We start from the raw sequence: 26584 nt of genomic DNA on the forward strand, positions 1-26584 counted from the left end.
GCTGGTTCAGACGGACGCTTGCGCAACGTTTACCTGAAGCGTTCGGAACGTCGCGTTAAACGCTCTCATTCAAGTGAATGGGAGCGTTTGCACCGAGCTTTTGCACGCGTTTAAACGAACGCAGCGTTTGGGTCCCGATTTTCGCTTGCGTTCGAGGTGCCCCTGGAAGCTGCATGTAGCTTCCAGGGGCGGCCAACCGCGACGGGTAATGTCCCCCTAGGGGAAGAAAAAACGCGACCGCATCCAAACGCGAGGCGAAGGCTGCTGAAAGCCTGACCCCGCAGCCGCCGCACGTCATCGAACGCGACGCTGCGCAGACGTCCATGTGAACCAGCCCTAACCCCTCCATAGACAAGTTAAATACAGCAAAATAGCATTTAAAGGACAACTTAAGTGAGAAGAATATGGAGGCTGCCATATTTATTTCCGTTTAAACAATACCAGCTGCCTGGCAGTCCTGCTGATCTAGGTACAGGAGGTTACATTTACTTTTGAGGGTCCTAATCCACTTAGGACCCCCCCCCCCCCCTTGGTGTATTGGGCTTCCCACACAAGTGGTACTGTTCTGAGGTCGTTTGTGAGGACGAACAGTACCAATTGTGTGGGAAGTGCAATACACCAGGGGGGACCCTAAGTGGATTAGGACCCCCACAAAGTAAGTGTAACCTACTGTACCTTGGCTGCCTTTTATCCAGAAATAAAGAGAACACAAAACATACCACTGAAATTATCCCTGTTTTGTCATTTTGCACTTTGAGTGCATAATACAGGTGATGACAAGTGGATGATAACATCATATAGGAACAATTCCAATCCATCTGCGCTTTGCTTCACTATAGAATTCTTCAATCCGGATACTAGGATTTATCCCTACACAGCTGCGACAGTGCTCATCTTGTGGTGTACTGACACCTGTTTAGGGGCCTCTGACACACTACACCATTCAATAATGTCAGAAACACTTGATCTGCTACATGCTTGTTCAGGGTCTATGGCTAAAAATATAAAGCCTGGTATACACTTTTAACCTCCCTGGCGGTTTATTTATTTTACTGACAAATAAAAAGTAGTAATATGGTTCCACCCCTATCAATTATATTAAACAGTTCAATATTCACACGAAGGCGGGGTTTTTTGTGAACCCAAAAGTTCTCTTTTATTCTCCACTTTTCTCTTCAGAACGCAAGTGATAAATGTAGATACGACATCAGACCTTCACATACAAATGCCTAGGCATTTGTATGTGAAGGTCTGATGTCGTATCTACATTTATCACTTGCGTTCTGAAGAGAAAAGTGGAGAATAAAAGAGAACTTTTGGGTTCACAAAAAACCCCGCCTTCGTGTGAATATTGAACGGTTTATTTATTTTGCCAGGGAGGCTGAAATGGGGGTTTTTTTAAATTAAAAAAAAAATATTTCATGCAGCCAACTGAAAGTTGGCTGCATGAAAGCCCACTAGAGGGCGCTCCGGAAGCGTACTTTCGATCGCCTCCGGCGATCGAAAGTAACAAGATAGGCCGCAATGAGCGGCCTATCTTGTTTCGCTTTCCTCATCGCCATGGCGACGAGCGGAGTGACGTCATGGACGTCAGTCGACGTCCTGACGTCAGAGCCGCCCGATCCAGCCCCTAGCGCCGGCCGGAACTGTTTGTTCCGGCTGCGCTGGGCTCGGGCGGCTGGGGGGACCCTCTTTCTCCGCTGCACGCGGCGGATCGCCGCGGAGCGGCGGCGATCGGGCAGCACACGCGGCTGGCAAAGTGCCGGCTGCGTGTGCTGCTTCTTTCAGAATGCAAATCGGCCCAGCAGGGCCTGAGCGGCGACCTCCGGCGGCATACCCCGAGCTCAGCTCGGGATTACCGCCAAGGAGGTTAATTATTATTGGCCGATCAATTACAATTTTACCACCTCCAAGTAGTATGAGGGTACCACTTTTTTAGGATAAGGCTTTGACTTGATAAATTGCATATTTTCATATTGCAAATTGCATATTTCAAGTGTTTTAAAACTAGGCCTACAAGTCCCAGGTCATGCTCACAAATACAGTAGCAGTAAAAAGTATGTGAATCCTTTGGAATTCTATTGATTTCTGCACAAATTGGTCATAAAATGTGATCCAATTTTCATCATTTGACAATCACAGTCTGCTTAAACTAATACAACTAATACCTCACAAATATTTAAATGCTTGTATTGAACACACCATGTAAACATTCATAGTGTAGGTGGAAAAGGTATGTGAACCTTTGGATTTACTTACTGATTGAACCTCCTTTGGCAGCAATAACTTCAACCAAACGTTTCCTGTAGTTGCAGATCAGACATGCACAATGGTCAGGAGTAATTTTTGACCATTCCTCTTTACAGAACTGTTTCAGTTCAGCAATATTCTTGGGATGTCTGGCGTAAATCGCTTTCTTGAGGTCATGCCAAAGTATCTCAATCGGGTTGAGGTCAAGACTCTGACTGGGCCACTCCAGAAGGCGTATTTTCTTCTGTTCAAGCCATTCTGCTGTTGATTTACTTCTATGTTTTGGGTCATTGTCCTGTTGCAACACCCATCTTCTGCTGAGCTTCAGATAGTGGATATATGGCCTTAAAGAGGAACTCCATTGAAAATAATCTAATAAAAAACTGCTTCATTTTTACAATAATTATGTATAAATGATTTAGTCAGTGTTTGCCCATTGTAAAATCTTTCCTTTCCCTGATTTACATTCTGTCATTATTATATGGTGACATTTTTACTGCTGGAAGGTGATGTAGCTGCTGCTTGCTTTTTTGGCAGTTGGAAACAGCTGTAAACAGTTATTTCCCACAATGCAACAAGGTTCACAGACAGGAAACTGCCAGGAGTACCATAGTCCTCTTGTGGAAGGGGTTTCACCACAATATCAGCCATACAGAGCCCCCTGATGATCCGTTTGTGAAAATGAATATATTTCTCATGTAAAAGGGGGTGTCAGCTACTGATTGGGATGAAATTCAATTCTTTGTCAAGGTTTCTCCTTAAGTTCTCCTGCAAAATGTCTTGATAAACTTTGGAATTCATTTTTCCTTCAATGATAGCAATTTGTCTAGGCCTTGACGCAGCAAAGCAACCCCAAACCATGATGCCCCCACCACCATACTTCACAATTGGGATGAGGTTTTGATGTTGGTGGGCTGTGCCTCATTTTCTCCACACATAGTGTTGTGTGTTTCTTCCAAATAACTCAACTTTGGTTTCATCTGTCGACAGAATATTTTGCCAGTACTGTTGTGGAACATCCAGGTGCTCATTTGCAAACTTTAAATATGCAGTCATTTTTTGGGACAGTAGTGGCTTCCTCTGTGGTATCCTCCCATGAACTCCATTCTTATTTAGTATTTTACATATCATAGATTTGCTAACAGGGATGTTAGCATATGCCAGATACTTTTGTAAGTCTTTAGCTGACACTCTAGGATTGTTTTTCACCTCATTGAGCATTCTGCACTGTGCTTTTGCACTCATCTTTACAGGACAGCCACTCCTAGGGAGAGTAGCAGCAGTGCTGAACTTTCTCCATTTATAGACAATGGCCTCAATTCACTAAGCTTATCTCCTGTCTTTAATAACGTTTCTATAGTTATCACCATGGTGACGAGGCATGTCGTATTCAGGAAACATTTTACCTCAGGCAAACCTAAAGTTAACTCTTCTGTCTTTAAGTTAACTCTTCAATCCTTAAAATAACTCCAGAATTCTAAAGTTAAAGACAGGCTGTTAATTAACTGCGTGTGAAAATAACTACAGAGAAGGTAATTTAACTACAGAGGAGATAATCTAACTACAGAGGAGGTAACTTAAGGAATGAAAAGATAAGATAACTCTCTCACTGTGCAGTGGCAAGTTTTCTCTTGCCTTATTATCTCCAGCATTATCTTAGTGAATTGAGGCCAATTTGTCTTACTGTGGACTGATGAACTGCAAGGCTTATGGAGATACCTCCAGGAGCGTCGCTAGGGTCATATAACCGTGGCCCGTGCCACTGATATGCCTTTGGGGTGCCCCTAATCCTGTCTCTGGGGTGCCCAGCGTGAGTGCCCCTAATATATTGGCCAGTGCGGCCGCCGTTCGCTCGACACGGCGGCCGCCATGTTGTGGGCGGAACTTGTGGCCAGCGTGCACTCACAGGCTTCACGCTGTCCAATCAGGACTCTGCAAGCGTGTGTGAGAGGCAGGAGGCTGGAGTGAGCATGTCAGCGCGAGTAACTCCACCCCCTGCATGTGTAGTGGAGAGTGGAGACGGAATTCCGGCACTCGCTGACCCCTGCATGCCGCCAGGTGCCAGCTCGTCTTGCCATCCAGCCACAGCCCGCCTCGCCATCCAGCCACAGCCCGCCTCACACTGCAGGTGCCATTGCCACTTCTCCAGCTCAATATGGCGACCTCCCTCAGCCTGGCTCCCTGCCTCCCGAGTGGCCAGTATAGCGCCATTCCCTGTCACTCCGCCTCTCAGCAACTTTTGAATGCAGCGCAGTTAGGTATTGCTGGAGCTGATGGGGAGCAGGAGCGTGCAGCCAACACTAATTCACTTAGAGGAGGGCTGCGGGCACCATGGCACGTTATGGATCGATGGAGCAGTCTGTGTGGAGGTGGGGAGGATGCATCTCTGCAGCTACATTGTGCCCAGGAGCGCTGACTGACTGGCCGGTGGTTGTGCCTGTTCTGCAAGGAGCCCAGCAAGGATGGAGCAAGAGCTGCAGACTGAAGAGGGGGAGAACAGGGGGGAGAACACAGACTACAGCCAGAGCCAGCCAGGAGGATGCAGCGGCAGCTAGTAAGCAGCGTCTTGAAGACTGCATGGAGAAGGAGGAGGTAGTGCACTCCCTCTGGCTTTCAGTCCATCTTGCTTTCCTTCTGATGTTCTCCCCTTCTCTTTCTCTCTCCCTCCCCCGGGTCCCCCTTTCTCCCCCCTCCCTCTGGTGTATGCTGTGCTGTGAACAGTGTCCGGTGTTCTCCTCTCTCTCCCCCCCCCCGTCCCCCCGTGTCCCCCTTTCTCCCCCCTCCCTCTGGTGTATGCTGTGCTGTGAACAGTGTGAGTGGGGGCAGAGAAGAGTGATATATAGTGTGTGTGTGTGTGTGTGTGTGTGTGTGTGTGTGTGTGTGTGTGTGTGTGTGTGTGTGTGTGTGTGTGTGTGTGTGTGTGTGTGTGTGTGTGTGTGTGTGTGTGTGTGTAAATTGGGGTAGTATGGAAACTGTGGGTATGTGTTGTGTCCCTCTATCTGTGCCTGTGTGTGTATGCCTCTGTGTCCCATCCTGTGTTTGTTCTCTCTCTGTGCCCTAGTGTGTGTGTGCCCCCCCCCCATCCTGTGTGCGTGCGTGTGTCTGTCTGTGCCCTGTCCTCTGTGTGTGTCTGATCTCTGCTACCTTCTGTATGTACAGTATAAGCTGTTACTCTGTGCCTGTACTGATAGTTAACTAGCTGCAGTGTGTACTCATCTCTGCTGCCTCCAGTATGTACAGTATAGGCTGTTACTCTGTGCCTGTACTGATAGTAAACCAGCTGCAGTGTGTACTGATCTCTGCTGCCTCCAGTATGTACAGTATAAGCTGTTACTCTGTGCCTGTACTGATAGTAATCTAGCTGCAATGTGTGCTGATCTCTGATGCCTCCAGTATGTACAGTATAAGTTGTTACTCTGTGCCTGTACTGATAGTAAACCAGCTGCAGTGTGTACTGATCTCTGCTGCCTCCAGTATGTACAGTATAAGCTGTTACTCTGTGCCTGTACGGATCGTAATCTAGCTGCAGTGTGTGCTGATCTCTGCTACCTCCAGTATGTACAGTATAAGCTGTTACTCTGTGCCTGTACTGATAGTAAACTAGCTGCAGTGTGTACTGATCTCTGCTACCTCCAGTATGTACAGTATAAGCTTTTACTCTGTGTCTGTACTGATAGTAAACTAGCTGCAGTGTGTGCTGATCTCTGCTGCCTCCAGTATGTACAGTATAAGCTGTTACTCTGTGCCTGTACTGATAGTAAACTAGCTGCAGTGTGTACTGATCCCTGCTACCTCCAGTATGTACAGTATAAGCTGTTACTCTGTGCCTGTATTGATAGTAAACTAGCTGCAGTGTGTGCTGATCCCTGCTACTTTCAGTATGTACAGTATTAGCTGTAAAGCCTGGTACACACATACAATTTTGATTAGCCAATTTTAGCTCTATTCATCAAATTCATTGTCTGTTGGCCCCCTTACTGCACGGGGGTGGTAAAATTGGTCAGTGGTTGACCAATCAAAATTGTATGTGCGTATACATCTTTGATCTATGCCTATACTGATTGTAAATTATCTAAATAAAGGACATGGGGCTCCATCCAATATTTTGATGGGCAGGCCCGTTATCTGTAGCTAACACCGCTGCTGAGTTCATGTAAATGTGGCCCCACCCATGGCCACGCCCACTCACCGTATGGCCACGCCCATTTTTGCCGTGGCGCGCTGCGCGCCCCGCATGTACCTCCCCGCCTGGTGCCCACAGGTGCCACTGATCTCCAAGGACCCTAGAAACGCCCCTGGATACCTCTATAACCCTTTCCAGCTTTATGCAAGTCAACAATTCTTAATCTTATGTCTTCTGAGAGCTCTTTTGTGTGAGGCATCATTCACATCAGACAATACTTCTTGGGAAGCAAACCCTAAACGTGTGTGTGTTTTTTATAGGGCGGGGCAGCTGTAACCAACACCTCCAATCTCATCTCATTGATTGGACTCCAGCTGGCTGAAACCTCACTCCAATTAGCTCTTGAAGATGTCATTAGTCTACGGGTTCCTTACCTTTTCTACCTGCACTTTGAATGTTTACATGGTGTGTTCAATAAAAACATGGACACATTTAATTATTTGCGTGGTATTAGTTTAAGCAGATTGTGATTGTCTATTGTTGTGACTTCGATGAAGATCAGATCACATTTTATGATCAATTTGTGCAGAAATCCATATAATTCCAAAGGGTTCACATGCTTTTTATTGCTACTGTATATATATCCATAAGTATAATATATATTTATATATACAGTATATATATATATATATATATATATATATATATATATACTGTATATACACACACACATACATATTAGATACATATAGGCAAATTTAGATCTGGTTCAGGTGTATGGTTGCCAGCATCCGCCCATAATAACTAACACTGGGATCCACAGCGTCCCCCACTGAGATAAATAGCAATGTTCATCTCAATGCATTTACCATTGATTTCCCGTTTTATAGCAATCGATCAAATTTTCTGAAACGCAGCGTGTAGCTTCTAACGTCAGTTACGTTTGCAATTTCGCATCCCATTATGGGCATAAAACGCAACCTGGTGATGGCACAGCATGAACCGATGCCAAACAGTTTTCTGTTCGGTAGTAGAAAAGCATTTAGTATTGGTGAAATTAAATGCCAGCAGCCAGCTGCGTGAACCAGCCATTACACTTGCATGCACTAAAACACACATAAATAAATACATAAATATTACACCGAAGTACATACAGTCACATTTGCTTACTCATACAAATACAATGGCACACATGCATAAATAAACTCATGCATATACACGCCAGCATACACTGACACTCATTCATACAGAGACACACACACAGCATCATCACATACACAGTCAAACGATACAGTCTCAATTTTATCTGCGGTTGCCATTCCAGTACATCATATGTCTCCTCTTCACACGCTGTCTAGTGTCTACTGTGCCTTGACTTTAAGCTTCCTCGCTCCCCTTTTTACAGAGGCCTCACACCAGCTTTTCCTGCAGCAGCTAAACTAGCAACATGCACAATTCAAACATAACAAAAAGTGAGCTATGGGCGCAACACATGCTACATTACATGAATAACTATAAAATTGCTGTGCGCTGTTTGCGCATGGCAATTTCACCATTGTTTTGTGAGTAAGGGCTGTTGTCCATAGGTATAAAGTCCAGGCCTTTATTCTTCTTAGTGCTATGTAAATTATCATTTAAATGCCATCATTACTTTAAGCCTAGATCACTGAGATGTAATGATTTATCGATTTTACGGGTTTGCCATAAAGAGAACAGCGCTCTAAAATTAGCAATAGTGAAACAATATAGCACTATAGTAAAGCTCAATCATTTCCTACGTAAAAAGAACATCAGTGTAAATCCTGACTACCAGAGAAGAAATGGTAATTGTAATTGCCGTATTTTTCTTCCTGTGCTGCCACTCATGTGATTACTGCTACATTGTAGAGCTATGTTTCTGTAATCAATGTAACCTGTAATTTTAATCACTGGTCACTGGAATAACAGGTTGGCTGTTAAAAGCAAATTAATTTATTCTGGTTCATGCCCACTTTCATTCACTTTCTTCTACTCAATAAGAGCAGGAAGCTCTTAAATCTACTCTGTTTTAAATACCATCAGCTGCACACTTCTAAACCGGCTGCTAACATTGTCTAGTACACTCTAGCAATACTACTATGCATAGTATAGTCATTAAATGCATTGAGAGCTATCGAGTGTACATACTCCTTGATATGTAGTAAGAAAAAAAAAGGATGTAAATAAAAATGTCAACATTTTTCATTCACATAACAATATCACTTTATAAGGTGGCAAGGTGGCGCACACACGCACGCACGCACGCACGCACGCACGCACGCACACACACACACACGGATTTGCTGGGAGGGGGGATCCCTTTTTTATTTGACTATCATAGAATAAATCTGCACAATGTTTTACCCACATGTGACCTCAAATCTCAAATTCTTCTTTCTTTACCATTGAGTACAAAATCACAAAATCTTATTGTATGTATGTGTGTATAGTAATCATGCTTATGGGAAAAGTCAGACCCAGACAAAAGTGATGCTTGTAGGGAAATTCAGTGCTCTGCGCCCTCATTCAATGCAACACCCAATCAGGGGCAAGGGATCTCGGAAAACCACATTTGCAATGGCAAGTGTGTTCACCTGGTAAATAGCCCTACTCAGAGATATAAAAACAGCTGTCATTTTCTTAATAGATGAATTCTGCTCCAGTTCTTCTAGATAGTTAGATCTATGCTGATAAAAAAAATAGATAAGGTTTAAGGGAAATACCTGATTTTTCCTGCAGTGGGGGCTCTGCAGGAGACTCAGCAGAGATCCCATGGTTTAAAAAGGAGCATACAGGTGCCAGAGGATATGCCCTTTGTACTGGGGGTGATCCAGGTAATTGTCTGGAATGTTTGTCCCCAAATACAGCTCTGCTTGGTTGGCACTAACCATCCTTTAGGAACTCACACTTGAATACCTACCATAGTCATAGTCTAATGTCACTACTGTAGCATAAGGGCGATTTTGGGGATCCCAATTAACTTATTAGTACATATTTGAGGTGTGGGAGGAAACTGGAGTGCATTGAGTGAACCCACACAAGCTTGGAGAGAATATATAAACTTATGGTGATCCTGCAGTATTTTCAGACTAGTTATTTACTGGCAAACTACAATACTATAAATAGTATTTTTCAATGTAGATCATCATTAGTGTATATATAAATACAGATATACATATTACATACTGAGAAGGTCCTTGTTTTCTCATGGGAAAAGAGGTTAGTAGACAGTATGTGAATGATTAATTATTTTTGTAAGAAAAAGATGCTGTGTCTGCAATTCTTTCGCCTTAGCAATGACACAGCATTAAGCTCAGACTTGTTAACAATGACTGTAGGAAACCACTGCTTCCCTATTTGGCACGAAGACAGCATAACATACAACTTTACAACCTCAGCAGCACTGGAGGCTGTTATAAACAAAGTGCAAGTCCCAACAGGACTCAAATCCCACAAGAGGGCCACTGCAAGAACTTGATACAGGCCTCTCCCTGCAGCCAATGAAAACCTGGCCAGAAGCCTCAGGCCCCTTGCAAACTTGTGTGCTGCATCGCAACATATTACTTTCACTCTACCCCGCCGCAAGGGTCATGCAAGTCTACAGAGACTTTTACACTTCAAGTGATGCAATGCACTGTACCGGAAGAATCCAAATCGCCACAATGCCGATGTAAAGGCTGCAACGTGTTACCACATGAACCATGCCTACCACAATAATGCAAGTCAATGGGAGCATGGTGCGATGCGGTGGGCATGGGTGGCCCAATGGGAATCCCAGTGGCATACTACCTGCCCAGCAGGGTGTAATTTACTACCTGGGGCGGCACTATGCATATGACCCTGAGGCTAAACCGTGGCGCAGGGTCATCTGAAGGGTAATTTCTGTGCTGAATTTTGGTGCTTGCCCCGCATTGCACCACTAACACTATGGGCTTGATTCACTAAGACAAATAGCATGCCTTATCCGAGTTAACACGCCTTATCAAAATTAACACACCTTATAAAAGTTAACATGCCTCATCAGAGTAGCATAGCAAGCGCTACGATCCCGCAGGGGCTCAGGTCAGGATAAGTGGAGTGCCAATTAGCAGGCATAAGTTTGTAGCGCCTGCTATGCTACTCTGATAAGGCACGTTAACTTTGATAAGGCGTGTTAACTTTGATAAGGCGTGTTAACTTTGATAAGGCATGTTATCTCTGATAAAGCATGTTAACTCAGATAAGGCATGCTATTTGTCTTCGTGAATCAAGCCCCTTGTGTGCAACCGGCCTCAATGTGATATCATTGCTTCTCTAGAACTTAGTGTTTTCACATAAAGTTTAGAAGGGGAATTGGGAGAAGGGATGCTCCCCTTGGTGTTATGTGGGGATGAGAGGAAGGGGTGAAAAAACGCATCGAAAGGCTTCAATTCAGAATCTCTGTTAAAGAAGACCACCCTCCCATTATGTATCTTTGTCTGAGATTAGCTTTATAACATTTTCTGGACTATATTCAGCCTCCTAGTTCAACAGTATGTGTCCTGAATGCACAGTGCTTTCTTTGTTAATTGGTTTGCTAAGGACCCTTTTACACTTCACAAAGTGCATCACATCGCCCAAAAACACAGCATCCTGTTGCAGAAGTAGTGATAGCCCTATGGAAAGTATGCCTCGCAGTATGATCGCATCACAGCAGTAATGTGCAGTGCAAACTTCAGGATAGTTGCAGTGCAATCGTATAACAATTCAAATAGCAACTTGACGCAAGTTGTCTAATTCCACAAAAATGGTTTTAAAAATAAGCAAGTTTCCTCAGCTGCAGAGGTATAAAGACACAGGCCCACATGCAATTAACTTTTCACCTGCGTTTTCTCCTAGGAGATAATTTTTCCATTTCTTTTTAAAACAACCTTTCAGCATTTTGTTATTGAAAGAATACAAAAATGAAGGTGAAAAAGTACTATCAAAACTATTTTGAGTATTTTCTTGCATGCTGGTGGCTTAAAGGGCATTTTATGATAAAGGCCTGAATTAATCAAGCATTAAAGCATTCGGTAATGCAGAAAAACAGCTGACTTTAACAAGCACTTAGGAAAATGTCAATTAATCAAGGCTGTTACCACATGGAAAGCTGGAATTACCAAGCAGTGAGGTAAATTATCGACTTGCACGGTAAATACCTCAATAAATGCCAGCAAATGTCAATTCATCAATGTTACAGCATGCGATTATCAGTGCGATCACTACCGGCAGCTCTGAGGAGGTGAAAACAAGCTTCGAATGCCTTCCATGTGGCTATCCAATAGAAATCCAATAGAAATAGCCCCTGTCTCCTGCAAGTACCTATGATCGCATCTGATAGGACCCGCTGGAGAAGCCTGCGGGTCCTATCAGGCAGCGAGCAGAGAGATTACGGAACAAAAGAGGCGTCCCCTGCGATCGTTCAGCCGTTTAACCTCTTACATTCCTGTTTGAAGATGCAGAGGAGCTGGTGGGGAAATCATTTAAGCATGGCATGTGTAATGCCTCCTGTAAGTTCTTCCAAGTTGTGGCAACTAAATAAAATGTTAAGAAAATCTAATGGACAGATTCAAAGCGAGCAGAGGCAGTAGGCCAAAAAGTATAACAAACATGCACATCTAAAGGGATGTCGGGATGCATCTTACTATTGTAATGCTGTCTCTGCACTGAGAACAGCATGTAACAACATAGACTTGTGCTGTTACGAACAGATTTTTGTCAATAAGCTTTGGTAAATTACCAAACTTCTACTGCACTTGTGAAAATCTTTATGAATTAGCAAAAAAAGTATTTTCTCTTCTGATTAAAAGTTTGGTTTGGGAAAAACCCAAAGTAATAGTATATATATGGGTACAAGAATAAATATATGGGCACAAGAAAAATAAATGATATAAGAATGTGACATTCGTCTCCCACTAAAGCAAATATATTCAGGAATTTCAAGTGCAAGTGCATAATATACATAATATGACCAACAAGAGGTAATAAAGTATGTGTTTAGCTGTGACAAACATTTCTGACTGCTGGGTAGAGATAAGATGCTGAACAGGTCATCGCTGTTCTGTGTGGGCTGAATAAACATAAAGGGCAGCAGCATATGCCAGTAAATATTCACACTTACATTCTTAAAGGGAATTTGAAGCGAGGAAAAATTATTTAAAATAAACGCATGACGTAGCTGCAAATGAATATTACATACTAACCTCACTGACAGTTCCTCTCAGAAGCTCACCATTTTCTACTTACAGTAATCCCTTCCAGTTTTGACAATATTTTCAGAACTGAAATATACCAGTTGCTGTCAGTTATATACAGTATCAGCAACTGTCAGTTACAACTGAGTGTTCAAGGTAATGTCCATGTTTCCCTATGGCTCAAGTGGGTGATATTACAGTTTAACAGTGTGCTGACGAGGAAGCTGTTATGGGGTAATGGTCATTTTTAAAATGGAGGACGGATAATTTCATTGTTCACAGTGGACAAATGGGATGCACGAGAGGAGAAAGAGATTGAGGAGTAGACTACACAGGAGGTAAGTATGACCTGTGTATGGTTATTTTGACTTTTTATTTTCAGTTCAGGTTCTCTTTAACTCTTAAACCCAAGGTAAGGATATGGAATTCCATGAAAGTCTTTTTTAACCCTTTTGGGGCCGCCACAAATTGAAAACTATGCTGCACTTGTGGCTGCCTAAGCCTAATGCAGCTTAGTTCTAACATTGGTGGCTCCCGTACATGGGATGTAAGCTAAAGACAACTGTGTTCCGTACATCAGTCAGGAGCCGTTTTCATTGGCTCCTGACCTCTGAATATTGTGAGCCAATGACAGATCTAAGTTACACTGAAAGTATACCTTGCAAGCCAAATAAAAGCAAATGCCTGTTACTTTTTTGGACAACCCTTGTAAATAAGACCAATTCAATTTCATTTGTCATTCTTTAACTGCAGGTTAGAAACGAATACTGGATAGGTTGCTAAGAGAAACAACTTTGGTTAAAAGACATTATTATATAGTATTACTTGTTTTTACCTTATCCTGAAGGCTTTTCTTCTCCTTTTGGGCATCTTCTAATTTAGACTGCAGATCCCGAATATGGGTGATATCGGATGCAGACTAATGATTTAGATAAAGAATAACAGGGAATTAATATAGCATTTTCCACAAAACAAAACAGTCAGAATGCTTTAGTATGACAGAGGTAACAAAACCGTTTTTTTTTTTAAAGGCTTTTGAATAAATATATCAATGTTGAGATTAACCACTTGAGGACCGGAGTGTTAAACTCCCCCTAAACACCAGGTCATTTTTCTGGAAATAGGCCACGGCAGCTTTAAGGCCTCGCTGCAGGGCCGCACAACTCAGCACACAAGTGACCCCCCCCCATCGTCGCGCCGATCTCCTGCTAGCCCCATAGGAAGCAGTTCACGCCAATCAGCATGGAGCGGTCCTAGGGCTGCCGCCGTGCGCATGCCAATCCACCTGACGGGTCAGCAAGTAGTTAAAGGAATCAAATAATGGCTTCAAGAACAGAGATTTAGGCTGGATTCACAGTGGTCCTTTCCATAACATGTGCATTATAATGAATGTGAACTGCAATGGAGACTTGACATAGGGCTTGATTCACTAAGACAAATAGCATGCCTTATCAGAGTTAACATGCCTTACCAAAGTAAACACGCCTTATCAGAGTTAACACACCTTATCAGCGTAGCATAGCGAGCACTACGAACTTATGCCTGCTAATTGGCAATGAAGAGAGCTCCACTAGCTGCACTCCTCCTGCCCTGAGCCCCTTCAGGTCCGATCAAGGTGCAGGGATAATGTCCTTTAAAATGATTGGACCCGCAGGGGCTCAGGGTAGGACGAGTGGAGCTCTCATCATTGCCACTTAGCAGGCATATGTTTGTATTGATCGCTATGCTATTCTGATAAGGCATGTCAACTCTGATAAGGCATGTTAACGTTGATAAGGTATGTTAATTCTGATAAGGCATGCTATTTGTCTTAGTGAATCAAGCCCATAGACTTTAATACAAAGCCTGCATGCAGTGAGTTAGAATAATGCAGTGTGTTGCAACGCTGTACTCTGAACAGGCCCATAGAATTGTATAGGCAGTGAGTTGACATGCAGAATTAGTCTGCAATGCAACTGAGCACTGTAAACTAGCCCCTAGGCCCTAGGGTCATCAAACCAATGGCGTCCAGTGGAGACAGAGACAGACTTTCTCTGCATTTCTAGCTAAACCGCTTTCTGGTACCCTGTACTTCTATACCTGAATAGTAGGGATGAGCGAGCAAAATCTATGAGTTTGGTCTAGCAGCAGCAAATCAGACGCCCTCTTACTAAGTGAGATTCTCGTTAAACCAAGTCAAGTTCACCATTCATGAAGTGTGAAAAAATAAAAATGACTATTTTTAATCTGCAATGTATTTCTTAAAGCTCTGTTAATATTCTGTGATGATGCCAGCAAGCTGCCAATTGATGGTGCTTTTATTAACACAACAGGGGTAAAGAGGCACCCAGATATGGATAAAATTAGGTTAAAAACTGATAAAATATAAATAAGTGTGTGAGGTGGTTTACTTCAGTAACAACAGTCATAGGTGACAAACAAGGTTTATTATGCACAGGCAATGCGTTTCATGGGTGCAAGACTGCTTCCTCAGGCCAAGTGCCAGGACAACTGTAGCCAATAGTATTGAGTGCCTTGATACTATTGGCTAAAGCTGTCCTGGCACTTGTATTGGACTGAGAAACCTGGCTTGCACACGTGCAACGCGCTGCTTATGCATAATAAACCTTGTAACTGTTGTTACTGAGGTAAGCCACCTAGCTTTTATAAATTTATATTTTATCAGTTTTTCACCAAATTTTATCATTACCATGGGCGCCTCTTTACCTCTGTTGTGTGGTTCATACCCTCCTTTCCTGTAAGATTGGAGGGGTCCTCTTTGTTTATGCATGGTGGACGCCATTGTGATATTCAGTTGGTGTTTTTGTTTAAAAGAGCGGAGTGGAGTTAGGTTCATTGTCTCCACCTGCCTATAGTGGTTGGTTGCCCCTCCTGCAACCCACCTTTGTGAGTAGTTTTGTTTACTATTTAATACCACATTCAAGCTATTAACGTCCTACATTATCTGGGCTCCTGTTGTCAGCCAGCAACAATTTCATTCACCTCTACTGAACAAGTACATGGAGAAGATCAGTCACAAGTAAAGGTCCTGATGCTCATTCAATAAAGCTTCAACAGCTAAATAAACTCTCGTTATCTACTGGGTATTGTAAATTACTGCTACCTGCATTCAGGCTTGATTTATGCATTAGTGATATGAGCCAGCACCAATTTATTATATGATGCAGCTGCCTGGACAATCTTGCTTAGTTTTCTCAATAAAGAAGTTTTCAGTGATGCTGAACACCAAGGCCTAAAAGGCATAGGATCTGCACGAGTGAATCAGGGAAAAAGGGCAAAGCAGCCCTTACCGAAAAAAGGGTGCCGCCATAGGCACCTTTTATAAAAGCTGTGATTTGCAGCAAACAAGGTATATTTCGGTGCCTGGTGATACCCAATAGAAACTATTCTATATTGTGCACCGAGGCATGTGGATATATAGATGCGAGGTGTTGGGATCAACTGCTGCATTTACACAACAGCATCTAAAAGTCGCTAAAAGCTACAGCCAGCTTTTAAAAACGTACATTAGAATGCAGCAGTGGTAGACCGCCTTTAAACAATGCTTTCAACATTTGCAGAAAATGTTTAGAGAGTGTGTGAACCAGCCCTAAGGGGTCTAGGTGCAAAGTGGTTAAACAAAAATAAATATGACCCTTTCACTACAGGGTCACTGTAACCAAAGGGCAGTAAGACTCGTGGTAGGAAGCAGTGACATACCAGCAATAAAAATACATCAGTAGAAAGAGCTTGTGATTCCCAGGGACGACATAAATGCCAGCATTAATAACCAGGAATATGTTCCCCGCTACTGTCAGAAAATGCAGTAAACAGAAATATGCAAATGCAGGAAAAAGCCTTATGCAACTGATGCTCTGGAAAGCCACGAGGATCACATCAGCTAAAATATATAGATTTTTTAATGTAACACACACAGTAATTATGATTGTTTTTACTATGCTGTATAATAAAGGAGTTCAATTACGATACTTTGGTTCTAGTTCTCAACAGAACAAGACAAACTGTATGTAAAAGAGTCATTCTCACTCAGTAGAAAATTACAGGCATAGCTCCTAAGTTAGCAGCTTGGAAAATGCTGTTAAATGATGGAAGCAACTTTTGTCAGGAATCACTGAGATCTGATGGCGGTTCTGTCATGCATGTCAAATAGATTTGGAATGCTTTTTTTCACCTAACGTTGCAGTATGACAAAGATGCCTCACATTGCCAACCTAATGTCACAATGCTCATTTCTGACCACCGTAAGGTGAGGAATAATAATCCATAAACTCTCTCTTGAATAAATTGCACATTATAATTCCTTTCAAACAAAAAATTAGATTGGATATGTCTCCTCTGTATTGATTAGGAGTTGTAGAAGGCTCTTTTCAAGGCTTTTTTTTATTCACCTGAGCAATAAGGGCTTTGTGTTTCTTCATAAGCTCATTCAGATCCTCCTGGTCCTCATCGATTCTTTTCAGAAGATCGGTTTTCTCATGCTGTAGCTGGTACAATTGTTCATCAACCTGACAAAGAGAACAAAATATGCTGGTTGTGAAATTCTTTTTCCTCCTTGGAACTGAAGATTGGAATACCGATACCAACAGCTTTCAATGTTATATTACTTTACAATAGTTAACTTTTACAAAGTGTTTCAAACTTTCTGTTAAACAAAATAAAGGATGAAAATAAGAAATTGCTGCCTTTAGTTGCATCCTTAGCGAAGGATAACAATAAACTAAACACAACAGTATGTAGAAATCAGTGCCCTCACATCCTAATCTCTTTCAGGCAGCCATTCACTCTTGTGGCCAAGCTATACCCCGCCCTCTCCGGGTGGAGGTTTACGGTGGCTGAAAGAATTGGGGGCTCCCCACCCGTTATGTAATGCCACAATTTGCATTTCCGCAATATACGGCAAAGAAGGTAAAATTCGGTGCCTGGAGGCACCTGATTAGCAGCAAGCGAGGTGAATTTCAGCGCCCGGTAAGATCGCAGGCTTTGGGGGCTCCCCATCCGCTATGCAATACTGCAGTTTTCATTTTCACAAAATGTACATGGCCTGCCACTAATCTTCTTTGCTGCATATTGCAGCAATTATAAATGCCACAATTTGTGGCAAAGAAGGTCAATTTTGGTGCCTGGAGGTGCCCAATAGCCTGGCCATGTGCCCAAACTTATAATAGGCACCTATGGTGGCACTGTTTTTTTTCAGGTGAAATTTGTATAGTCCAGAGGCTTCACCTGATCTCCACAAACCCCTCCATTGCAGTGCAACAAAATGTTTGAGAATGTTGCTTGTGGCTGCACTTTGTAGATGCCAGTAGGGTTTGCACCTGTGTAGTAGAACAATGCCTCTCCTGCACAACTTTTTCCTCCATGCAGAGTGACTTTGCGCCACTGCATAGGGGCAAACCTTACTGGCCCTTGGGCAGAACAGCCACACTCATAACAAAGATGGGAGTGCAGCCACGGAGATGAAGAGGGACCCAACCAGCAGCAAAGGTATCAATGAGGATCGGGGAAGCCACTGGACTATCAAGAGGCAATCCATTACGGTACTTAGTAAGTATCTGCTTCTTAAGTTTTTTTCATTACAGGTTTACTTTGAAGAGCTATACTATTGTATGAGGTTATAATATAAACTATTGAATGCTACAGTAACAATTGGTAAAACTTTTAATGACAGTACCCATCTTGCTCCTGATATCAGCCCCATCCACAGCAGATAGGTAAAGTCCTGTGCATTGTCTCTGTTACAAACAAAGTAATATCTCCCTGCAATCGGAATCAATTCACTGTTTTCAGAAGTGGGATAAAGTTTTACCTTTTGGGAAGAGGATAAAACCATAAACAAGTAGTGTTTATTTATGCTGATCAGTTTCTCATTTAGGAGTTTTCATCAGCAACAGTAACCTTGACATCCAAGTATTTGACCTGCTCTCTTTGTCAAAGTTTAGTTCTAATTAAATGTGTACATTAATTAATGTTTGAAAAGAGACTTTTATTTTCTCCACATTTGCATAGGCACTAAGCCACCTACAGCTCCTTCATCACATCTGGCTGGCATTCGGCCTACCATGGAAATGTAGAAGAAAGTCTGTCAAATGCTTAGAAAACCCTACAGGCATTTTTGAAGCATTTGGCAGGTGTTGTTAAGCCTTTGACAGGTGTTCACAAAATACAATGCATCACTATAAAATGATGTCCCGCAAGCATTTGACAAGCTGCAGCAAATACTATGAAAATGGTATTTGAAATGAACTCCACTGTGAACAAGGCCTTAGTGTCAGCTTCATGGAGAAGTTCCACTGGGAACAGAATACCTGCATAACAGCTTTGCACCTTTACCCAATTTCTTCCAAAAAAACAAGTTCCCACGTCTATGCTAATGGCACATGGTAATTAAATCCCGTGGTAGAGGAAAGCACTGACATGTACAACATTATGCTGTGCAAAGAAATAGTCTCCTGAAAGAGTTGAATTGTGAGCAGTTCTCCATAGATCCCACTAAGACAAAGAACGGGTGTGCAGAAAAATAAGCGTATAGGTGGTGCTCCCAGTATAGGTAGACATACTTACTATCCTCCAGCTCCGTCTTCTATTTTTGGGGGCAGTCGGCCATGTCTGCGGCTCTCCAGGCAAGTGGGCAAATAGTGGGTTGTGTCACTTCCGGGTTATGCCCAGCACTACCCCCCCCCCCCATTTGCCACCCGAATGACACGCCTCCTCAGACTGTGTCATTGCAGATCCCCCCTCTAATTTTACCGCATGCTGATTGCTAGTTACCGACATCTCCAGGCTGAAGATTAATACTGAACATCTCACATTGTTTTACCCCATGCTCTAATCTTTGTGAATTGATATTTATTGAGGTATTTACCACACAAGTCAGTAATTTGGTAATTTTATTATTTCATGTGGTAACAACCTAAGTGAATGGGTGTTTGGCAAAATGTTTGGTAAAATCAGCTGGCTAGGAAGAAGTGGTTCAGAGCAACTGCACTGTTCTGCTCTATGGCCTCTATGAACAGGACTATAGCGATGTGAATGTGGATGGGTTGAAAACCATGTTACCATGGCCGACTGCTTATGTGAAATACTGTAAATAGACTCAATGGAGTCAGTGATAAGGGAGACTGACTGACCATTGATATAATACAGCAAGATAAGAAACTCCATAACGTCCATGTTCCATATTTCATGTAACCATGGTATTAGTACAGTTTTACACCTGTCTCAATCCTCAGCTACATCTCTACTTGGCATTACCATAACAATTATAGGATCTAGTCATTCATCTAGAACAACTAACATCTAGAACAGGTTCACTTTAGGCTTTTCTTTTTTAGTGCCTTAACAAATAGCTACATTTTAAGCAGCATCTAATGATTATTCTGGTATATTAGGAAATTGTTCAACACAATTATTACAGTCAGTTATGCACTATGAGGGACAAAGCTCCCAGCATGATACATGTTGGCCTTGTAATTCATTTTCATTCAGATGCCCAAATATAATACATATCATTTGTTTGTTTAATTTAAGGCACAGTGGCCGATTTCAATTTTATAAAATACAATTTGTTACTCCTTTCTTGCTAGGAATATATTCACCTAGATAAAAAAAAGCCACAATGCCGCAGCCTTGGTGTGTCTCCAAACAATAATTAAAATAATAAAAAAACAACAGAGGAGTAAATCACATTTTGATATGATTTAAAGGTCACGGTATTTGTTTATATGAGGGTTAAAAGCCCTCTAAAACAGTTAGACAGGAGTGGGGAAGTGATAAAAATGGAAATTACCATGTTCTTATTCCTGGAAATATTGTCTAGCTCCATGTGTAGGCTTTCCAGCTCGGAGCTCAGTGACTTCAAGGACTTTTGGGACTCTGCGTACCTGGATTCACTCTCTTCAAGCTGAAACAGAAAGACAGAATGTCAGAAGGCATTAGAGTTAGCCACCGGACATCACCATTCAGCCCCCTAGGGCATGTCCTATAGGGAGATGGTTTTCCTATACATATTCCTACCGTGTTGCAATAGTGCTATTAGAATGATTGCTATAGGCAATGAATACATATTATATACACAGCAAAAGTAATACATCCTATAAATTAAATTGTATTACATCTTGTTTTTTGCAGTTCAAGATGGACCAATCAGACCGATACATGTGTTAAGACAATGGAAATCACTTTACTGATACATGTGGATAGTCAAATTTCTGCTGTTTGTAAACGATCATTGATGATAGTTCTGGCTGATGTCTTTAGAAGAGATTACTGTGCAGACCTGCTCAGTGGTGTAGCTAGGAAGCTATGGAGCCAAGTTTTACATTGGGCCTCATCAAAGCACTCTGTACATAAACTTTGATTGATAAGTAGTACCAAAATCTGCCAAGAACAGCTGCAGTGTCAAGGACATGTAGCCATTGGACACGAACATTGTCTTAATGATCAAAGCTACTCACAACATAAACGGGTAATTATTAACAGCATAACTCCAATGAAGAAGAGCTAGTAGTGCAGTAGTTAGTGGGTCCCCCAGATCGAGGGGCCATGATGACTGTGCCATTCTAATGCATGGATATGTTTTGTTTTAAACCATTCCATTGTTGCCCTGGCTTTATGTTTAGGATTGTTGTCCTGCTGGAAGGTGAACCCCAGCCCCAGTCTCAAGTCTTTTGCAGACTCCAAGAGGTTTTCTTCCAAACTTGCCCTGTATTTAGCTCCATCCATCTTCCTATCAACTTTGACCAGCTTCCCTGTCCCTGCTGAAAAGAAGCAACCCCAGAGCATGATGCTGCCACCACCATATTTGACAGTCGGGATGGTGTGTTATGATTGATGTGCTGTTTTCTTCGTTTTCTGCCACACATAGCGTTTTACATTTTGGCCAAAAAGTTCCATTTTGGTCTCATCCGACCAGAGCACTTTCTTCCATATGTTTGCTGTGTCCCCCACATGGCTTGTGGCAAACTGCAAACTGGACTTCTTATGCTTTTCTGTTAACAATGGCTTTCTTCTTGTCACTCTTCCATAAGAGCCAACTTTGTGCAGTGCACGACTAATAGTTGTCCTATAAACAAATTCCCCCACCTGAGCTGTAGATCTCTGCAGCTCGTCCAGAGTCACCATGGGCCTCTTGACTGCATTTCTGATTAGCGCTCTCCTTGTTCGGCCTGTGAGTTTAGGTGGACGGCCTTATCTTGGTAGGTTTACAGTTGTGCCATACTCCTTCCATTTCTGAATTATTGCTTGAACAGTGCTCCTTGGGGTGTTCAAGCCTTTGGAAATCTTTTTGTAGCCTAAGCCTGCTTTAAATTTCTCAATAACTTTATCCCTGACCTGTCTGGTGTCTTCTTTGGACTTCGTGGTGTTGTTGCTCCCAAGATTCTCTTAGACAACCTCTGAGGCCGTCACAGAGCAGCTGTATTTGTACTGACATTAGATTACACACAGGTGCACTCTATTTAGTCATTAGCACTCATCAGGCAATGTCTATGGGCAATTGACTGCACTCAGACCAAAGGGGGCCGAATAATTACGCACACTGCACTTTGCAGTTATTTCTTTGTAAAAAATGTTTAGAATCATGTATGATTTTCGTTCCACTTCTCACGTGTACACCACTTTGTATTGGTCTTTCATGTGAAATTCCAATAAAATTGATTCATGTTTGTGGCAGTAATGTGACAAAATGTGGAAAACTTCAAGGGGGGCAAATACTTTTGCAACCCACTGTAGCTGTACAGATGTCAGAGCTGATTGAGATCATAAAAAAACTAGGTTTTCCAAATGCAGCCAAATACAACATTCTGATTTTGTAGTGCTACAAACATGGCTAAACTGTCCATGGACACACACCTTTTAAGGCCTACTTTTAACAGTCAAATTAGGTCACTGAATGTAGAGTGTCACTCTAAGTACACATTTCATATTACTCCTTAAAATGCTCAAGCAACAATGCAGGGCCGGCACTGTACAGAAGTCTTGCTAGCCTGCTTACTAGCTCTGTGCTCCATTGCAATTTGGGGGAGGGGGGGAGGCTAATGAAGCAGGGCGGCTGTGATGTCACACGTTTGGCAGGATGAGTGGGGAGAAAAAAGTTCTCAGCCAAGGTAATCCACCAGGCGGATCGCTGGCCGGGTTGCCGTCGGGAGTCCGGAGCTGCTGTACACAGGCAGAGGAGGTCATTATCTGCTGCCTCAGCCAAATTTTATCTAGTGTGTGTATGGGCCTTAAAGGACACCTGAAGTGAGAGTAATATAGAGGTTACCATATGTATTTTCTTTAAAACAATACCAGTTGCTTGGCTATCTTGCTGATCTATTTGGCTGCAGTAGTGCCTTAAAGAGGAACTCCAGTGAAAATAATGTAATAAAAAAAGTGCTTCATTTTTACAATAATTATGTATACATGATTTAGTCAGTGTTTGCTCATTGTAAAATCTTTCCTCTCCCAGATTCACATTCTGACTTGTATTACATGGTGACATTGTTACTGTGGGCAGATTATGGAGCTGTTTCTAGCTGGTCTGGCTTTAACAGACAGCTATTTCCTGTCTGAACATTGTTACATTGTGACAGTTTGCCCAGAGTACCGTACGGTACCAGAGCCTCTTGTGGGAGGGGTTTCAGCACAAAATCAGTCATACAGCGCCCCCTGATGGTCTGTTTGTGAAAATCATTATTTTTCTCATGTAAAAGTGGGTATCAGCTACTGATTGGGATAAAGTTCAATTCTTGGTCGGAGTTTCTCTTTAATAACACCAGAAACAAGCATGCAGCTAATCTTGTCAGATCTGACAATAATGTCAGAAACACCTGCTCTGCTGCATGCTTGTTCAGGGGCTATGACTAAAAGTATCAGAGACAGATACTCAGCAGGATAGGCAGGCAACTGGTATTGATTAAAAGGAAATAAATATGGCAGCCTCCATATCCCTCTCACTTTAGTTGTCCTTTAACACACAGAGCAGGAAGGGACTAGACTGTGTTGACAGTGAAATAATGACTACCTCATATATGGGAGATGATGGGATAGAGGGAGGTTCTTTAAATAGTTCACAGACTGGGAACCAGCCAACCTGCATGTGACAGTATCACAGGACTTTAGAATTACAAATACAGAAAGCAAGGTAATAAAGCATTAAAGGAAAGCTTAAGTGAAATAACATTTTTTTAAACTTACCTGGGGCTTCTTCCAGCCCTCTGGACTTGTACTGTGCCCACAACGTTCACCTGATCCCCTCCGGGCAGCAGCGGCAACTCCCGCAAAGCTGGGGTCCAGTCATTGGCAGTTAGCCACTACTGCAGATGCGTGGCCCCGAGCACCCTGGTCACACTACCGCCGCTGGAAGGGTTTTGCACATGTGCAGTTGCAATTTCCGCATACTACGACCATGGTGTGCACGCCACTGGGCCGTGCATGCGCAGTAGCCACTGACTCGCAGTGACAGGCCAGCTTTGCAAGGGTCACTTCTGCTGGCTGGAGGGAGTCAGGAGGACATTCTGGGCACAGTACAAGTCCAGGGGGCTTGAAGAAGCCCCAGGTAAGTTAAAATCTTTTTTTTTTTTACTTCACCTAAGTTTCTCTTTAACTTTATTAAGTAAATCATTGATTATGATATATTCTACACAATACACATAAAAACCACAAGCCTGCACTAGGGTTTGATAGAGTTACAATAAGTCAACAGCACACAAAGGATCAACTTAACCACTTGAGGACCGTGGGCTTTAACCCTCTTAAGGAACAGGCACTTTTTTTCCATTCAGACCACTGCAGCTTTCACGGTTTATTGCTCGCTCATACAACCTACCACCTAAATGAATTTTGGCTCCTTTTCTTGTCACTAATAAAGCTTTCTTTTGGTGATATTTGATTGCTGCTGCGATTTTTACTTTTTATTATATTCATCAAAAAAGACATGAATTTTGGAAAAAAATGATTTTTTTAACTTTCTGTGCTGACATTTTTCAAATAAAGTAAAATTTCTGTATACATGCAGCGTGAAAAATGTGGACAAACATGTTTTTGATGAAAAAAAAACCCATTCAGCCTATATTTATTGGTTTGGGTAAAAGTTATAGCATTTACAAACTATGGTGCAAAAAGTGAATTTTCCCATTTTCAACCATCTATGACTTTTCTGACCCCCTGTCATGTTTCATGAGGGGCTAGAATTCCAGGATAGTATAAATACCCCCCAAATGACCCCATTTTGGAAAGAAGACATCCCAAAGTATTCACTGAGAGGCATAGTGAGTTCATAGAAGATATTATTTTTTGTCACAAGTAAGCGGAAAATGACACTTTGTGACAAAAAAAAAAGTTTCCATTTCTTCTAACTTGCGACAAAAAAAAAAATGAAATCTGCCACGGACTCACCATGCCCCTCTCTGAATACCTTGAAGTGTCTACTTTCCAAAATGGGGTCATTTGTGGGGTGTGTTTACTGTCCTGGCATTTTGGGGGGTGCCTAATTGTAAGCACCCCTGTAAAGCCTAAAGGTGCTCATTGGACTTTGGACCCCTTAGTGCAGTTAGGCTGCAAAAAAGTGCCACACATGTGGTATTGCCGTACAATGTGTTTTGAGGTGTATTTTTACACATACCCATGCTGGGTGGGAGAAATATCTCTGTAAATGACAATTTTTTGATCTTTTTTTACACACAATTGTCAATTTACAGAGAGATTTCTCCCACCTAGCATGGGTATGTGTAAAAATACACCCCAAAACACATTGTACTACTTCTCCCGAGTACGTCGATACCACATGTGTGGCACTTTTTTGCACCCTAACTGTGCTAAGGGGCCCAAAGTCCAATGAGTACCTTTAGGATTTCACAGGTCATTTTGCGGAATTTGATTTCCAGACTACTCCTCACGGTTTAGGGCCCCTAAAATGCCAGGGCAGTATAGGAACCCTGCAAATGACCCCATTTTAGAAAGAAGACACCCCAAGGTATTCCGTTAGAAGTATGGTGAGTTCATAGAAGATTTTATTTTTTGTCACAAGTTAGCGGAAATTGATTTGTATTGTTTTTTTTCACAAAGTGTCACTTTCCGCTAACTTGTGACAAAAAATAAAATCTTCTATGAACTCACCATAGTCCTAACAGAATACCTTGGGGTGTCTTCTTTCTAAAATGGGGTCATTTGTGGGGTTCCTATACTGCCCTGGCATTTTAGGGGCCCTAAACCATAAGGAGTAGTCTGGAAATCAAATGTCGCAAAATGACCTGTGAAATCCTAAAGGTACTCATTGGACTTTGGGCCCCTTAGCACAGTTAGGGTGCAAAAAAGTGCCACACATGTGGTATCGCCGTACTCGGGAGAAGTAGTATAATGTGTTTTGGGGTGTATTTTTACACATACCCATGCTGGGTGGGAGAAATATCTCTGTAAATGACAATCTTTTGATTGTTTTTACACACAATTGTCCATTTACAGAGATATTTCTCCCACCCAGCATGGGTATGTGTAAAAATACACCCCAAAACACATTGTATTACTTCTCCTGAGTACGGCGATACCACATGTGTGACACTTTTTTGCAGCCTAGGTGCGCTAAGGGGCCCAACGTCCTATTCACAGGTCATTTTGTGGCATTTGTTTTGTAGACTACTCCTCACGGTTTAGGGCCCCTAAAATGCCAGGGCAGTATAGGAACCCCACAAGTGACCCCATTTTAGAAAGAAGACACCCCAAGGTATTCCGTTAAGAGTATGGTGAGTTCATAGAAGATTTTATTTTTTGTCACAAGTTAGTGAAAAATGACACTTTGTGAAAAAAAACAATAAAAATCAATTTCCGCTAACTTTTGACAAAAAATAAAATCTTCTATGAACTCGTCATTCACCTAACAGAATACCTTGGGGTGTCTTTTTTTCTAAAATGGGGTCACTTGTGGGGTTCCTATACCGCCCTGGCATTTTACAGGCCCAAAACCGTGAGTAGTCTGGAAACCAAATGTCTCAAAATGACTGTTCAGGGGTATAAGCTTCTGAAA

General features: G+C 42.3%; 1 protein-coding gene across 1 annotated transcript in view; it reads right to left on the bottom strand.

Moving 5' to 3' along the window:
- Positions 1 to 26584, bottom strand: part of LOC137525416 (unconventional myosin-XVIIIb-like) — a 508546-nt gene that overhangs the window by 170951 nt on the left and 311011 nt on the right. Inside the window, exons 17-19 of the mRNA XM_068246531.1 lie at positions 20372 to 20485; positions 16974 to 17090; positions 13421 to 13504 (exon numbers count right to left, since the gene is read on the bottom strand). Of these exons, the coding sequence (XP_068102632.1) occupies positions 13421 to 13504; positions 16974 to 17090; positions 20372 to 20485 (315 nt within the window). The remainder of the gene's footprint in view (positions 1 to 13420; positions 13505 to 16973; positions 17091 to 20371; positions 20486 to 26584) is intronic.

This window comes from Hyperolius riggenbachi, chromosome 1, assembly GCF_040937935.1.
Source record: "Hyperolius riggenbachi isolate aHypRig1 chromosome 1, aHypRig1.pri, whole genome shotgun sequence".
In the NCBI taxonomy this organism is placed as follows: domain Eukaryota; kingdom Metazoa; phylum Chordata; class Amphibia; order Anura; family Hyperoliidae; genus Hyperolius; species Hyperolius riggenbachi.